Raw genomic sequence first — 17732 nt, 5'->3', positions numbered from 1 at the left:
CTGGGAAGTCCTTCAGAACTTCCTCTGAAAATTCCTCCAGGAATTCTGCTGGAAATTCCTACAAAAATTCCTCTCGTAATTCCTCCAGAAATTCCTCTGGTAATTCCTCCAGGAATTTCTCTGGTAATGCTTCTAGGAATTCTACTGGTAATTTTTCCAGAAATTGCTCTGGTAATTATTAAAGGAGTTTATCAAGGAATTTCTCCAGGAATTTCTCCAGAAATTTCTTCAGGAACTTCTCCACTTCCATGAACTTTTTCCAAATTCTTTGGGAATTTCTCATGGAATTTTTTCACGAATGCCTGTTGGAAATTCTTAAAGAATCCTCTCGGAATTTTTCCAAGGGTTCTTCGGAAAATTCCTTAGGAAAATCCTCTAGATATTCTCCGGCAATTTTTTATGGAATTCCTTCAGAAATTTCCATGGGAATTCATCCAGAAATTCCTGGGAATTCCTCTGGCAATTCTTCCGGCCATTCCTCTGGAAATTCCTCCAAGAAATCTCCTGGGCATTAGTCCAGGAAAACCTCCGGGATTTCCGGGGAAATTTCCAGAGAAATTCCCGGAAAAATCCCAGAGGAGTTTATAGAGGAATTCCCAGAGAAATTCCCGAATGAGTTCTTTGAGGAGTTCCCGAAGAATTTCTTAGAGGAATTTTCAAAAGTATTCCCAGATAAATTCTGAAAGAATTCCCAGAAGAAATTACAGAAGGAATTTTGAGAGGATTCCCCAGACCAATTAATATGGAAAAATTACCAGGGAAGTTTTTGATGGAATTCTCAGAAGAATTCTCCAAAGAAATCCTTGAGGAATTCCCAAAAATACCGCTTCGAAGCAATATCAATAAAATTCCTCATTATATCGCATACCCCGAATCCACGCGTCGTCGCTTGGACAGCGACCGCGATGAATACAATCGCCGTCGCGTCGGCACTTTTGGCTTTGTTCTTCGAAAATCCGAGAAAACACATTATAAATTGCTAGTTTAATGTAATTAAGTTAACATCTCAACATATCATAAATCATGTGTTTTTGTTTTTCGAATGCTCGAAGAGGATTTGGGTTTTGGGACGAATCGGTTGCTGCAGCGATGAGCTAGGGTTCAGTGCATGCAGACTGCAGGTTCACACCACCAAACAACCAAACTTACCTGTCGAAATCCGTCAGCCGCGACGAGTCCCGGAATCCTTTGGCGAACGGATTGGAATCGATCTTGAGCTTGGTGATGAGCTGGTTCTGATAGGCGGTGACGGCCGTGAAGACCGTCTCCGGGAAGACGTACGACTTGTGGTCCACGTCCTGCAGGTCTTTCGGGCTGGCGGGCATCTGCTGGCCGGGACCCAGGCGGACCAGGTGGATCCGCGGCTGGTACCGGTGCATCGAGTTTAGGACGATCTACGGAGAAAGATGGAGAAAACAGAGAGGGGGTTAGGGTCGTCACGGATTCGATTCTTTTCGTAAATTAGTGAGAACTGTATACATAATTATCATGTAAGAGGATTTGGTATTTTCGGTAAGCAAGTGACCTCTTCTTCAAGCTCATCAAACTATTCAGATCAATATTCTCCACCAGAGCAATCAATTTCCCCAAATCACGCGCCGTCTGTCGCCACGTCATCGACAACCTACCCGTCGCGGAAGAGTTACGACCCCACCAATAGACAACTGAATTCATTAGTTCAAAGACGCCGAAGGCCGCCTCTCGGGAGCAAGGGTTAGTTAGTATGTAACTCAGAGGCTGCGTGCGGCGAGACGAAACGCGCCTGATAAAGACGCCAGAAACAACAAATAGGTAAATGGCATCAAGCCATGGAAAGGCAAGCCGCCCGACGGCTGATGATGTCCGCGACAAGATTAATTACACATCCCCTTGGACGTTTGGCTGGCAAGATGTGTTTAATTGCATAAACTTGAAATAATTGCCTGGGCTACGGCGCGACCGGGTTCATAACTTTGCACTTCATTATCGATAGGATTGATTGGGTTTCTTCTTTGTCGTTGGATTTGATCCAAAAAGCTATGCTAATACGGATGACACGGGACAGTCGAAGAATCTCATGGCTGCACTATCACTACAACTGTATAATCTGTTGTGGCTTAATTATTCAATCTTTGCGGTAGTAGGAGATGAATTTGCAATACTTAGTAACCGAAATAAACTAATAATATTTGCGATGAATTTTAAAAAAAAAGTTCTTAAAATTGTCTAAGCAATTCTTGAAGATATTTCTCAAAGTACGATAAAGCATTACACAACAAAGTTCATTTATAGACTTTTGAATTATTTTCCCTAAGATTTTTTGGAAAATATCTGTAACCTGGAGGAAATTTTGGTAAAACTCTTGAAAGCTAAAAAAATCTAAGAATTCCAGAGGAGTTTTCAAAACAATTCATGGAATAATTTCAGAGAAACTTCTGAAGGATTAATAAAGAAAAATATGAAAGATTATGTTAAGACCACGTAAACATTGTTTTAAAATACGTGAAAATATATATATATATATATATATATATATATATATATATATATATATATATATATATATATATATATATATATATATATATATATATATATATATATATATATATATATATATATATATATATATATATATATATATATATATATATATATATATATATATATATATATATATATATATATATATATATAAATATATATATATATATATATATATATCAGAGTTTTCAAAAAAAAAAAGAAGAAATCCCTTCGTAAATTAAATTATTCAGTTTTATAAAAGGTGTTCTTGGGATAATTTTAGTGAGACTACATCAAGGCAAAACTGGAAGCATTCCCTAATTTTTCGATTCTGATTTTTTTATAAAATAACGGAACAATATTTTGAAAATCAGTTTCCATGCACATTAAGAGTTTATTGATTGATTTGTCTTTATTATAGAGACTTTCAGCCATTGTCTGGTTTGCCTCTTCACATTAAGAGGACGGACCAAGACATGGCCTTATTTTTTCGCGATTGAAAATGATCATCAATTATCAAAAAAAAAAACATTTGTTCTCAAAATTTTGATTTTTTTTTTACTGGCTTTTTAAGTCTGGGGAAATTCAAAACGACTTGTTTTTTTTGCCCGTAGTTTTCATCTTGTGTATTTGGTCTTTTTCACAACACAAGGCCAAACCGTCGGCCAATACAAAACATGTTGTTTAGAGTTTTTTCAGACTGAGAAAGCCAGTAAAAATAATCAATATATTTCCAATCGAAATTCACGCCACGGTCAAAAAGATTTTTGTAAAACTGAAAAATGTTTTCCACTAAAAAATATGTCACAAAATTCTATGTGTATGGAAGCCAATTTGGAAAAAAATGTCCCGTTATTAAATTTTATAACACAAACCCCAAAAAATAAAAAAATGCATTAAGCTTAACCCATAAGGGGCTGTCCATAAACCACGTGGTCATGAGGGGGGGTTCGGCCAATGACCATTTTGTATGGACAAATAAAAACCAAAAAAATGACCACGTGGTTTATGGACAGCCCCTAATCCTGAAAAAAATGAGGCGAAAATTGCGGCAAAACTCTTAGAAAAGTATTATAAACCAACTGTGCATTTTTTTGAAGACATTTCCTGAACTCCTTGGAATTTATAAAAAAATCTTCTAGAGGGATCCCTGGATAGATTTCTAAAAAAAATCGAGGAGGAATTTCCAAAGAAATTGCAGATCGTTCAAACATAAAACAACATAAATGAACAAATTATTTTTTTTATGAATTAATTGTGAAAAAACAGGAGAAAGTTTTTGAGACAATTGTGACGGAATTTTTAAAGGAATTTTTGGAGAAGTTCATGGATAACGTAGTGGGAAAACTTATCTGAAAAAATCCTGAAATTCCTAGCACAATTTCAAGGTGATTTCCAATCGAAGTCCAAGACTTTTTTGCAGGAATTACTACATTAATATTGAGGAAAACCCTGAAGAAATTTGTTGACAATTTCCAAAACAAATTCATCAAATAAATTTCTGAACGAATAAGAAATGTCTGAACAACTTATAAGTGAATTCTTGAAGACTTTCAACAAATCTTTAAAAAAAAAGAAATTTTGGAAAAGTCTGCGCAAGAATTCATGGAGGATTTTTTTTAAAAAGTGATGCAAAACTACAACGATAGCAAAATACTGGAACTTTTAAACGAGTTTTTGCTGGGGTTTCAGAATGATTTTCATATTATATCTCTGATAAAATTAGAATGAGTGTATTCATTTTTGTACCTTTTAATTCCACACTATGATAGGGTTACAAAACTGATTACACTCATTCGAAGAGGCTATTCTGTTTAGTGTGCTCGAAAAATCGATAATAGATCTGATAAAGTTGTTGGAATCTAATGATTTCCTGAAGACTTGTTGAATATGCTTCTGGAGCATTATCTGGAAAATTTTCCGATTTTTTTTTTAGATGCTTTTTTTTTAAACTCATGCTTGGAAGAATTTAAGAAAGTCTTTCCGAAAGATTGAAAACGTTAAATTTCGGTGTTCTTAAATACTGCAATTGTTGATATTTCTAGTCCAATTCCTTGTTCGAAATGAATAAAAAAGAACAATTTTTAATATTTTCAAATTTCTTTATGTTTTTTTGCTTCATAAAACTTCTTTGGGTGGGACTTAACAGAACAATACAAAAACGACCCCAATCGGACGTTTTGTTCGCAAGCCATGCTTGATCCCACGAATGCCATTGCATTTTTCTGTGTATTGTTTTTGGAAGGATTTCCTGAAATAATTTCTGAAGGAATTTCGAGCGGATTTTCTATAGTGTGTCGGGAAAGTTCTTAAAAAATGCCTGGAGGAACTAGTGGCAAATATCTTTACAAAACAGGTGGAATGTTTGAAGAATTTCCTGGAAAACTTTCTGAACAAATTCCAGGAAAAAATTAATGAAATTTCGGAGAAGTTTCTGCCAGGAATCTTGAAACTCTGTAGGGATTGCCATAGAGAAAATTTCTGGATTAGTATTCATAGGTATTTCCGAATGAAACTTGGGAGAAATAAGTGGAGTGATTTCCAAATTAATTTAAAAAAAAATCTGAACGAACTTCTGGCACATATTTTGAATGAATTCTCAAAAAAAAAAAACTTGGGAACACATTTTTGGAATACTTCGCATTTAAAGTTTTCTGGAGAAATCGTTTAAACACTGCCTGATAGAACGCCTACATTAAGTTATGAAAAACATTTAAATAACGTTAAGTTTAATTAAAAAAATCTAACAAAAAAATTTTGGAATAAAATTCTAAAAAAAACTACATAAGTTTCTGAAGGAACAGCTGAAATTATTTTGAAAAAAATTTGAAGACTATATTTTTAAAGAAATTGACGAAAAACATTCTGAGGAAATTCAGGTAGTTTTGATGATGATGCTGGAAGTATTTTTGAGGAATTTCCTAAATTTTAATCACCGAAGGAATTACTAAGGGAATTTCTAAAAAAATACCTTAGCGGAAAAAAGGTAGAATTTGAAGAAAATATGTTTAAGCGATTCCTGAAGGAGCTTGTTGGCCGTTTATAAACAAATTTTCGGAATGGATCCCTGGAGAGATCACTTAAAAATGCATGTAAACTTTATTAGAGAAATTCTTGGCCAAAAAAATCTAGAAAAATGAGTTCATCAAGGTAGTAACGGCGGTATTTTTAGTGGAGCTTCTGGATTATGTTTTAAAAGATTTCCTGGTAGATTTTCGCATGTATTGTTAGCCAAAGTTATGAAGAAATTCCTAAGAGTTTTCTAAAAAGATTAGCGCAGTAATTTCTTAGAAATTTACAAAAAAGGAATTTCTCTGGACATCGTTAATAAATTAAAGAAAATCTTTGAAACTTAGTAATAAGTTCATAAAGACTTTCTGAAGAAATTTCGAAAATAAAAATCAAGAGAAAATCATGAAGAACTTTCTAACAAAAATTCTGACGGATTTCCAGAATTTATTTATAAAGAATTAAGATAATTTTTGAAATTCCTAGTTGAATTAAGAAGGAATATCTGAGGAAATTTCTGAAAAAAATCTTGTAGAAATTTCCGAAAGAGTTCCACGAGTAATTAATTAACAATATTTCAAAGCTATACTAGGAGGAATTTTTGAAACAAAATATAGAATAAATATCCGAGGAAATTTTTGCAGAAATATTTCAGAATGTATACCGCAAGATTTTTTTCCGGCGGATATTCTTAACAAGTACCTGGAGATATTCTTTGAGCATTTACCTTGAGAATCTGTGGGAGAAAATCTTGGAAGAGCTTTTGATAAAATTCTTGGAGGAATGTATTATGAATTTCTTGAAGTAATTTGTGAAATTTTGAAGGCAAACTTTGACGATCCGGAAGAGTCCCCCTGTAAATGCTTCCAGGAACTTCTTTAGAATTGATTCCGGGAATTCTTTCAAAAAAATCTCCAGGAACTATATCAGAAATTCCTTAAGGAATTACTTTAGAAATTCTTTACGAATTTCCTTCAGAAAATCCGTCAAAAACTCTTCCAGGAGTTCCTTTAGTAATTCCTTCAAGAACTCCTTCCGAAAATCGACCAGGAATTTCTTCAGTAATTCGCCCAGAAATTCTTTTGAAATTTCCTCCACCCATTTCTTTGGGAATTTTCCCAGTAATATTTTGGAAGATTTTTTGATGAATACCTTGAGGAATTTCTGAAGGTTTTCCTGGAAGAACTTTTGAAGGAATTACGCTAGAAATTCCAGAAGAATTTACTAGAAGTATTCCTTCAGAAATTCTTGGAGGTATTTCTGAAGTAATTTCTGGAGGTAATCCTGAAAGAATTCCTGGAGGTATTTCAGAAGGAATTTCAGGAGGTATTCCTAGAGAAATTCCTGGACATATTCTTCAAGGAATTCCTAGAGAAATTTCTGAAGATATTACTGGGAAAGAAATGGGTGAAGGAAATTTCAAAAGAATTTCTGGACGAATTACTGAAGAAATTCCTGGTCGATTTTCGGAAGGAGTTCCTGAAGGAATTCCTAAAGGAACTCCTGGAAGAATTTTTGACGGATTTTTTAAGGAAATTCTTAAAGAATTTCTAAAGTAATTCCTTGAGGAATTTCTGGTATAGTTCCTGGAGAATTCTTTGAAAGAATTCCCGAAATAAACTCTAAAGAAGTTCCTGGAAGCAGAGGGAATTTCTTAAGGAATTTCTGGAGGAATATCTGGGCAAATTCCTGTAGTATTTTTTAGAATTCCTAGAGGAATTTTAAAAGGATTTTTAAAGGAATTTCTGAATAAATTGAAGAAGGAATTTCTGAAGGAAATCCTAGCGGGATATCAGAATGGAGCTCCTTAAAGAATTTCTGAAGGAATACCGGGAGAAATTTCTGAAAAAATCATGGAGGAAATTTCGAAAGTGTTTCTGAAGGATTTTCTGAAGGAATTCCTGAGATGTTTTTAATGGAATTCCAGGAGAATTTCTAAAAGTGTTTCCAGAAAAATTTCCGAAGAAATATCTGTAGAAATTTCAAAGGAAATTCCTGAGAGAAACCCTAAAATAATTGCTGAATTTCTGGAGGATTTTTTGCAGAGTTCCCGGTGGAATTTTTGAAGGAATTCCTGGAAGAATATCTGGAGGAATTTCTGGAGAAATTTTTGATGGAATTGCTGATGGAATTTATGATGGAGCTCCTGGAGGAATTTCTGGAGGAATTTCTGGTGGAATTCCTGGTGGAATTTCTGAAGGAAGTCCTGGAGGAATTTTTGAACGAATTCCTGGAGGAATTTCTGAATGAATTCCTGGAGGAGTTTCTAAAGAAATTCCTGGCGGAATTTTTGAATGAATATCTGGAGTGCTTCTGAAGATATTCCTGGAAGAATTTCTGAAGTTATTTTCGGAAGGAATTTCTGAGAGAATTCCCGAGGGAAATTCTGAAGGTAATTCTTAGAGAATTCCCGAGGAAATTCTGAAGGAATTTCTGAAAGAACTCTTGAAGTAATTTCAAAAGACTTTTTGAAGAAATTTCTGGAGGAATTTTCGGCTGCATTCCTGGAGAAATTTTTGACTGAATTCCTGGAGGAACTCTTGAAAAAAAAAAACAATTTGGTACATATTCCTGAAGGAATTCCTTGAGGTATTTCTGAAACAATTCCTTCAGTTTTTCCCGAAGGAGCCGTTGGAGAAAATTCCGAAGGAATTTTTGGAAGTATTCCTAAAATAATTTCTGATGGAATACCCGGAGGAATTTTGGTAAGAATGTCTGATTCCTGTAGGAATTTCTAGAAAAGGTTTTTTCAAGGAATTCGAAAAAAACTTTCAAGAAATTCCTGGAGGAATTACGGATTGAATTTCTGGAGGAATTCCTGAAGGAATTTTTGGAGGTATTCCTGGAGTAATTTCTGACAAAAATTCTGGAGAAATTTCCGATAGAGTTCTTAGAAACATATCTGAAGGAATCATTGGATGGATTTCTGTAGGAATGTCTTGAGGTGTTTCCGTTGAATCCCTGGAGGAATTTCAGAAGGATTTCTCGGAGGAATTTTTAAAGGATTTACTTTATGAATTATGAACAACGAAATTATTAAAAGACTTCCTTTTTGTAATGCATGAAGCAATCTATGGTCAAATAGCTGAAAACAAGTTCCAGAAGTCCTCTTTGGAGGAATTGCTGAAAGAATTCCAGGTAAAGAAACTGTAACAGTTTTTGAATAAACTGTTGATACAATGGAATTGCAAAGAGGGCATTACCAATGTAACTACACTCTGTTTTATCCAAATATCACTTCACCATACAAAGTAGCACATCTGCTACCATTTCCATCTTCACACATCCTAGGATTATCCTTCCATCAGCATTAACGCGTATCAGCCGACGTGTTAAGGTGTCAAATTGGTGTACCTGACACAACACACAAAACGCCGCCCCCAAAGCCGCGCATGCATGAAAGCATGAAGGGATAGCGACCCGTATTCCTGTCCGTCCCATTCCCGTACACTTAATCTTTTAATGGAAACCCAATCACCCCCGTTAGGGCCGTTTTCTCAGTGCCACCTTTCTGCCTGCTTTTGCGTTGAGAAGCTTACCAGTGTGGACCGACGGTCGTAACATAAATATTAATACAGGTTAGGAGTGAATGGGCTTCCATTTGGGACCGCGAAGTGGGGGTAAGTTGATCCGGATTATTAGGAATTTGTTTGTATGTTCAATAGAAAATATAGACTTCGGTTTAAGGACTTTTTTTTACCAAGAAATCAAACCTGTTCAGATAAAAAAAAAAACAAAAGAATTTAGAGGTCTAGAGATGATCGGCCTCATTGAAGCACAGCACGAGGCATTTTTGTGCTGAGTACTGCACAACGGTACCGTGTCCGATCCTATTCGGGTCGTTATAGGAGTGAGGCAAGGATGTATACTATTGCCGCTACTGTTCCTCATCGTAATTGGCGGGATCCTAATTGGTACGATTGATCGTGCATCAACTCGTTGGTTGATGAGGCAGCCCACTACCACGAAGCACCTTAATAATTTCGTACTGGTTGATGTCGTTTGCTCTCCTAGCTCAACGGCACTCTGATATGCAGAGATGCACTTGAAAAAGGATCAACATTTCTCCGCTTCACGGTACCGAATCACCGAGCCAAAACTTGCCTCAAGATCCCGGCGGACCTCCAAATCGAGGAGTCAGCAATTTCTTTTTCTCCAAACCCAAAGGTGCGAATGTGTTAGGTTGGTGAAATAAACATAAAGTTAGGATTACACATCATTGGCGGGCAAGAGCGGGTGGTATTTCGTTGTGAACACTGTGCACGCAGCAATTGGAGCATGCAAATATTTGTCCACTCACTCGAAGGACCCATAAGTTCCCTATTTGAAGCACAGACGATAAGGTGCGACACGGCAATGTACAGAAGAGTAGGTGTCAAACGGAAAAGGCTCGCATAAAGCGTCAATGTTATGGCGGCGGTTATGGCGTGGCCCATCGCAAGAAGAAGGCAGCTATCGCGTCTATCGCGGACGAGCTCTGCATGCGATGATTTAATTAAGCTGTAGGCGTTGTTGGCTCGTTTTGTTGCTTTGTTTGGCCTGGCTAGTAAGAAGGATATCATCGATTGTTGTTGTGTGGCCGTTTCAGAGTGTTCGCGTTGTGTTGTTTGGTCTCCCGTCGAGCTGACCCAGGCTTATGATTGATGGAATGGAGACTATGCAGAGTATTCGGATGGCGGTCGGTTTTCTGTGTGAACTGTTCAAGTTACGATTATTGGGAAATTATGGAAATTTCGAACGCGGACAGTTTGAAAGTGACTGGATGCTTATTTATACAGTGTATTGTTTGTCTTGATGGATATCGTAAAACGAGTTGAGGTAATTGACTTATAGAATTGAGTAAAATTTAGCGATCATTAGTGGCTCGTATATTTAGACAATAATTCTTTTCTTAATATTTCTTCGTGTCTCACTCACTGAAACAAATATTGCTTCCTCATTGCTATAATCAACACTTGTCAGCCGATAGGGTTGCTGAACAGTATGTACCATCACGACCGACTTCAGTGGAATAGTGACATAGTGCAAACGTTGTGAGAAAGATAAGCGAAAAAAAATATTCAGCAAGGAACCAGGCAGCAATCAGTGACTTTATTCAGGTGATGTCGTCGCTAAAGTTCGGTGGAGCAAATCTCAACTTCCAGTGGAATGGACGTAAACACTTGAAGTATTTTTAGGCAAAGTACGTTTAATTGACAAATTGAGAGAAACATTTGTGAAAAAATACCACTTGTTTTGGTGGGATTCGAACCCACGACTCAGTTTCGCTACTTCGGCGCTTTAACCAACTAAGCCACAGAACAAGCTACGATACTACGGAATAGAAAGCCAAACTAGGTTCGAAGCACCAACCGGGTCCGTCTTTCACAATTTTATCTCTCCTTCGGCTCTTAGATGGCAGTCTCCTACACTCTCGCGGCCTACGAACAATAAGTGTGAGCGTATTGTTTTTAGAATGTTAATATTAAAGCTCAATGGACACATACTTCATCACCAGCCATCTGATTGGTGCAAGCACAACCGACTAACTGCGTTAGAGAATCCCACCAAACAAGTAATAATTTTTTCACAAATTTATCTCTCAATTTGTCAATTAAACGTACGCTACCTAAAAATACTTCAAGTTTTTACGTCTATTTCAGACATACTGACCGATTGGAAAAGACCAATAAAATTCAATGTCATTCAGTGGATTGATCTATCTGAAAATTTAAGCAATCAAACGGCAAATTTTCCAAAACATTTTGTGCAGTAGATATTGAGATTTATTGAGGGCAATGATTGATGATTCTGGTGACGCCCCGTATCGCCCTAACAACATGCAGTTGAGCACTGGAAACGTGGAACCATGAGAAACATGACGCAAACCGAACGAAGATGATGCTCTACTATACGCTTTGGTACTGACCAGTGTTGGTAAAAACTCAAATTCTCAAATCTCATGGTTGAGTTGTTTCACGCGCGATTCTTGACTCGCCAATCTCACCGTTGAAAAAATCATGCATGAGTTAACTCGTGATTTCACTCATTGCTTTATTTCTTGGTGTTGTTATTATTTACATTGAAGTTTTTAGGATAGCATGATAGAACAAAAGCATATCCAGCGTATACCAACATTGAATGTCGTTCAAATTGATTTGAATTCGTTTTACAAGCAAATGAGATTTTGGAGCTTGACTCTTGAGTGCGAGATTTTGCATGAAAAACTCGCGCGTGAGAAAACGATTCAGAATCGCGCGCGAGTTTGCTCACGCAGGAGCGGCTCATGAGTGTGCTTTGAGTGTGAGTCTACCAACACTGGTACTGACACATTCTACCGTGACGTTACAACATTTTGACGCCTATTCGGTCATATTTTTCACTATAACTCGTAAATTCGACCGTAAACCCTCCAATATGTTTGCATATTCGGATTCCTTGAAAAATTTCCAAAAAGTATGATCTGTTGGTCAGTTCCCAGCAAACATGAAGTAGTATCTATATAGGGTAGGTAATCAAACTTTGAACCAAATTGCGGATTTGTGAAGCAGTGCAAATTTTAAGTGATTTTTTCTCCCACATGGAAATAATTTACTACGGCAAAATCGTATGTACATGAAAGCCACGGGTATAAGCTTTCTGTTAAATGGTAAAAAGTTGTATTTGCACCGAATTTCATTGAAATATTCGATTTTTCATCAACAATGATTTTTATCTTAATTTGAACCATCGTAATCATAATTTGAACCAATTTTAATCTTAATTTGAACTACTGGCGGCAGCAGCTCGAGCAACTCACAAAACAGCCAATTCCATGCTAAACAATTAAAAATCACATGAATCTGCTAATTCGCATACCTATTTTTCATTAGGCAGAGGAATCTCACCTCAGAATGTTCGAAATCCTTTAGGAATTTGGAAACTAAATTTGGAATTTTTCATCCCCCAAGAGTAAACAAAGCAACCACTAGCGCAATCTACAGGCCAACACTAGAAGCTCACCCCCGTTTACTAGTTCAAATTTAGATTACAAATTGTTCAACTTAAGATAACATTCTCCAAGTAAGAATCACTTAAATTTGATAATTTTATGAGTATGACAAATAATGCGGAATATTATTCGGTTGGTCGATTCTACGATGAATAAGCTTTCATTTAACGTATTCACTTATTGCGTGTGATGCAATGCATGAGTTGTACGGGTGCACCGAAAATGGGCTTTCTCTGGGGGGAAATAGGTGAAATCACAGTGATTTTTCAATTGCCTGTTTTCCATGACAAAAACGCTTTTTTCAATGCTTTTAAAGTCCATGTTATCAGGTTATATTACGGAAAGCTGTTTAACATCTTTTTCGGGACAATATTTGCCTAAAAAGTACGTCGTTTTAATGAATTTCGAAATGGTTCAAATTAAGATTACAATTTGACTAGTTCAAAGTTTGATTTCTTACCCTATATAAAAATGTAGTGGCATACGTGGGACCGCACATAACTTGCGAATGGAGAGCCCGATTTGGGTCGTCTTTGGGTTTATGAGGCAAAAATCATGGACAAATTGAGAGTTTTTGAAAATCGATTCTTCATACATTTTGAACGGGGACTTGGACTTGGCAAAAGACTTGAAACGTTAAAAAAACGCAGTAGGCAAGACAAAGTTTGCCGGGGTCAGCTAGTATGATGTAGAATAGGATTCCATATGCGTATTTACATGCTCCCATTTAACCGTATGTAGAGTGTACGTATATCGCCTCCATTTTAGAATCCTATTCAATATCATATGCGATAGCGTGTTGGCTGGATTAGTTTTCATTGGATATTACAACGAATTTATGAGTTATAATGGAACGTCTGACCAAAAAGGTGTCTAAACCTTGTAACGTCACAGTAGAATGTGTGCATTATACTTTTGCGAGTCGTAAAGTCATTTTAACAAGCATTAATAAGTGGTAATGGCTCTTTTTCACAACTTCTGAGGAACAAGGACAGAGAGTGGTCATTTCTTACATTTTAAGAAGTGTGATGATTCCATTAGAATTTCTCTCAGTTTAGAAAAATCAGACCAAATTTAATGATTATCTTTTTTAAGAACTATTGGAGTCATTTCTGGCATGAAATCATGGACATTTTTACTAAGATGTAGAAATAATTTAACCCTTTAAAAGGCCGAGAAAACCACGCACGAAATCAACTCAAACTACATTGGAATATAAATCACATGTGGTGTAATGAACAAAAACGATTTTATTTTCAAAAAAATCATCGATCGACTTTGTATGAAAAAAAATTGGTCTGAATTTCAGTTTTTCGGCAAGAAAGTTTGAAATTCTGTAGCTTTTTGGAATGCGTCAATCAATCATGCTAGTTTTTTGACAGGAAACTGCTCTAACATTCATGAGTTACATGTTTGGATTGCGACACGATTGGATGATTAATTTGAAAAATATTGTCATTTTAGTACATGACCATTTATTTTAGTACAATTTTTCAAAAAGCTGAGTTTTCTAAAGTAGTAAAGCAAACCAGCTGAAATTTTGTCCACGAATAGAAGGAACATAGGCCTTCCATTCGTCATCAATAGATTTGTGAGTTGTTAGCCACAACCAAAGTTCGAGCTTATATACCTTCACTGGCTCAAAAATGACAGTTTTGTCAAAGACTTTTTGTTCTAAAATAACCCTGCTTTCAATCGCTTGTCACGTTTTTCTCCGCGTTCCTAAAAAAAAATACTTCCGCTGGTGGATCGATCGGTATTACCTACGTTATCCGGAAAGTTTTCCGCTTGTTAAAGTTCATCTCTTCATTAGTTGGATTGTATTTGTAGTTCGGGTGCTACCTTGTATTGAATGTGGCTGTATCGTGTATGTTGTTGCACTTTGTGCAATCTTTTGGTGGATAGTACGGCCGTGACGAGTGCGTTGTGGTTGGAAAAGTGACATTTTGAGAGATGGTGAAATGTACATGAAAGTTCTTTGAGTGCCCGTCGGATGCCACCGAAAATGGGCAAGAAAAAAAAACAAGTGAAGTGCTGCATGTGGTGCCTTTTCCACAGATCGTATGAACTGCAAAGGAAAGAAGATGAATAAGAAAACGCGATGAATCTAGATGCATTCTTTTGGGGGACTTTCGGGAATGTTGCGGAACGTGAGCAAGTATTTGCCGATGATGAAAGATGCGACCTCGCGTAGGAAACCTTTCGGATGATGTTGGAGTGTATAGGATTTTTCATGATTACTGAGAGACTGCAGCGTACAATTCGGTGAGATCGTTTCAGACTACTATCCCTTTCTTTACTCTTGCGAGGGCGTTCAAAAACCTTTAAAATCATTTTTCGTAAAGTCACTAATCCCCCACCACCAGAAATCTTTATTTTGTTTCATTTCAGAGAGCGAGTAAAGGCGCTTAAACCTAGGCACAAGGGCCAGGATACAGAGTAAATACGTGTGTTCCATCCCAGGAAGCATAGGACCAAGGGGTGACATTAACCTTCTTAGCATCGTCACCCTCATCGATTTCACGTATTTTGCTTGCTAAAAAGCTGAGTGGTTGGTACGAGATGTCCCCCCCAATAGCTTCATCGTAATAACAATAACGCTGCACAGTAGGCCTGGCCGCTTTAATGCTTGTAATGCATTTCCGATGTACTGCAAACATTAATAATGACAAGAAAAATGGTAGAGGTCTAGGTAGAAGTAGTCGATTCTACCATTTTCCAGGATTCTTTCAACGAATGGCTGTGTATGTGTAGACTAGACTAGGCTAGACTTTTTGTTCTAAAATAACTAATGCATGTTTGTGTTGGTTCAAAAAAATAAAGAGTGATGATAAAGGTGTGTCCAATAGTAAAAACAAAAGTTGGGAATATTTTCTAAGCAAACGTGGCTCTATAACAAAGATTAAGTTGATTTTATGGGTGTCTTGCGTTTTAAAAGTTAGTTTACTTATTTGGCTTAGAGACTCCAATTTTTGGTCCGCGTGATATCAATTTTACCAAATCAAATTAACAATTTAAAAAAGTGTTACGTTTTCCACGCTTTTCAATCGAATGGTTTTGTCATTCTTGGGCTTGTCCGGCTCATTTTAACGTCTAGTTTGCTCGCTTCGGACGGAACTTCCCTTATATAATGAAACAACGTGAGGGCGTTTTGCCCCGGGGGTGCGTATTACCCCGGGTTACCGTAGTTGCCACTGCCTTATAAAGAGTTAAGACACAACTGCTGAAATCAGTGAAAGACACCCTTTATATTTTCAACTAAAATATATCTAAAACAGAAGCTCATTGAAACATTCTGAAAAACTTGAAATTAGGAGATGTAGAATGCTGTTAATTGACAAGTTTAGAGATGAAAAGAAAGAAAAAATGCAATTTGGGGGATTCGAACCCACGACCCGGTATTTGCTGTACCGGCATTTTAACCACCTAAGGCACGGAGTAGATAGCCCAAGAGATATTTAGTCAAACTGAATCTCAATCTATCTCATGTATTCATGAGATCCAAAATGTACTCTTCAGATCTCAATGTAGAATATTGCCGAAGATCGAAACTATTTCGACGATCGGGAAAAAAGATATCGAACAAATTGCGCATCTTCATACACGATGTCCTGCAAGGTGTACAAGAAGGTAACAAGCGTGTCAATCGAGCTGCGTGTGGTCTTCCGTTCAAGCATGCATGGATGAATATTGATTAATAACTCCTGTTTCGTGAAGTCGTGAGTCTAAGCGAGTTGCGGTCTTTAGCAACATTCGTCACTGTGATCTGAAGAAGTAAATTTGACTTTGATCCTATGAATTTCTCCACGTGTAAATGCTCTACAGCGTGGAGAACCTTTTTTTTTTTTGAAAATTCTCCATAGTAATTCCCATATAAACCTTTTCTGCTTTTGGGCCACCATTAAATCACCACCGAAATGGCTGAAAATTTGACAGGACTCTAGTTTTGCACCAAGGATTGTAATGAACATATGGGAGCTTTGCAATGTCAACATGTTTCAAATCTGAACCGCCGTGCTACCCATACTGAATTCGGCAAACTTTCCGATACAACTACATGGTAAAATTCCTCCATACACATTACACATTTTTCTTATTTCATGCTTTTGCGCTAAAAAAACAGTCAGTAAAACTCTTTGAAAGTAAGTTTTCTCATCTCTGTTCCAGGGATCTAGGGGATTTCATGGGCGTTTGATGAGTTACATGGGCGTTCCGTGGGATTTCAGGGTGTTTCATGAGGTTTCAGGGGATATCAGGGAATCACAAGGACATTCCACAGCTTATCAAGAGGATTCAGGGGCATTCTAAGGGGTTTCAGGGATGTTATAAAGAGTGTGGGGTTTCTGAAAAGCTCCTGGAGATTTTAGGGACGTTCCAGGATGTTGTAAGAAAGAGCCTGCTGAGTTTTTAAGGAGTTTCATGGTCGGTCCAGATATTCAAGGGAGCTTTGGTGGCACTTCAGGGCACATCCAGGAGATCTCCCAAGGTTTTCGGAGGGATTTTGAGAGATTCAAACAAGCTTTAGGAGTTTTTGAAGGATTGTAGCCCCTTTGAGAAGCTTCTGGGGGCTCCGGGGGATTTCAGAAGGCTTCATGAACTTTCAAGAGAGCTTCGGTGGGAGGTTTCAGAATTTTATGGCGTTTCAAGATGATTTAGTGAGCTTCCATAAACCACGTGGTCATTTTTTGGGACTTTTCTAACCCCCCACCCCCCCGCGTGGTCATTAGTCCATACAATTTTTTTTATTTGTCCATACAAAATGGTCATTGGCCGAACCCCCCCCCCCCCCAATGACCACGTGGTTTATGGACAGCCCCAAAGCAAGAAATTGAACTTCAGGAAAGATTCTGAGAGATCTTAATGGGACCATCCGAGGCTTTCTGGAGAGCTACAGCGGAATATTTTAAGGTGTTTCAAGGTGTTTTATGGTATTTAAGGGGGTTTCAGGTTTTTTTTCAGGAGGCTTCCGAGGCTTCACAATGACTGATATCAAGAAAATCTACTCAACCAATAGTTACATGCTTTTATTTCACAAGGATACGTTATATTGAAGATTACCTGAAACAATATTCTATCTTTCTAACTATATTTAACAATATTTCATTTGTGGTAGCTGGTAGCCATGTGGCAACTGTAAAATGCTTCAAACACTTTTCCTGTTTTTCCATGGCATACATAAAGATGGTCAAAACCTCAGTCATCAAATCCTTCCACCCTGTCTCTGACAAGCATCAGCTATCACAGCCAT

At 37.1% G+C, this 17732-nt stretch overlaps 1 protein-coding gene across 2 annotated transcripts in view; it reads right to left on the bottom strand.

Annotated features, from left to right (window-relative positions):
- The window catches only part of LOC115255415 (T-box protein H15), a 136504-nt gene that overhangs the window by 4018 nt on the left and 114754 nt on the right, over nucleotides 1-17732 (bottom strand). For both annotated transcript variants that reach the window (XM_062850498.1, XM_062850499.1), the window contains exon 5: nucleotides 1150-1394. In XM_062850498.1, coding sequence (XP_062706482.1) covers nucleotides 1150-1394 — 245 coding nt within the window. The remainder of the gene's footprint in view (nucleotides 1-1149; nucleotides 1395-17732) is intronic.

The sequence above is a fragment of the Aedes albopictus genome, chromosome 2, assembly GCF_035046485.1.
Source record: "Aedes albopictus strain Foshan chromosome 2, AalbF5, whole genome shotgun sequence".
Lineage (NCBI taxonomy): Eukaryota > Metazoa > Arthropoda > Insecta > Diptera > Culicidae > Aedes > Aedes albopictus.
The sequence above is the reverse complement of the archived record's forward strand: the minus strand, read 5'-3'. Positions and strand labels throughout refer to the sequence as shown.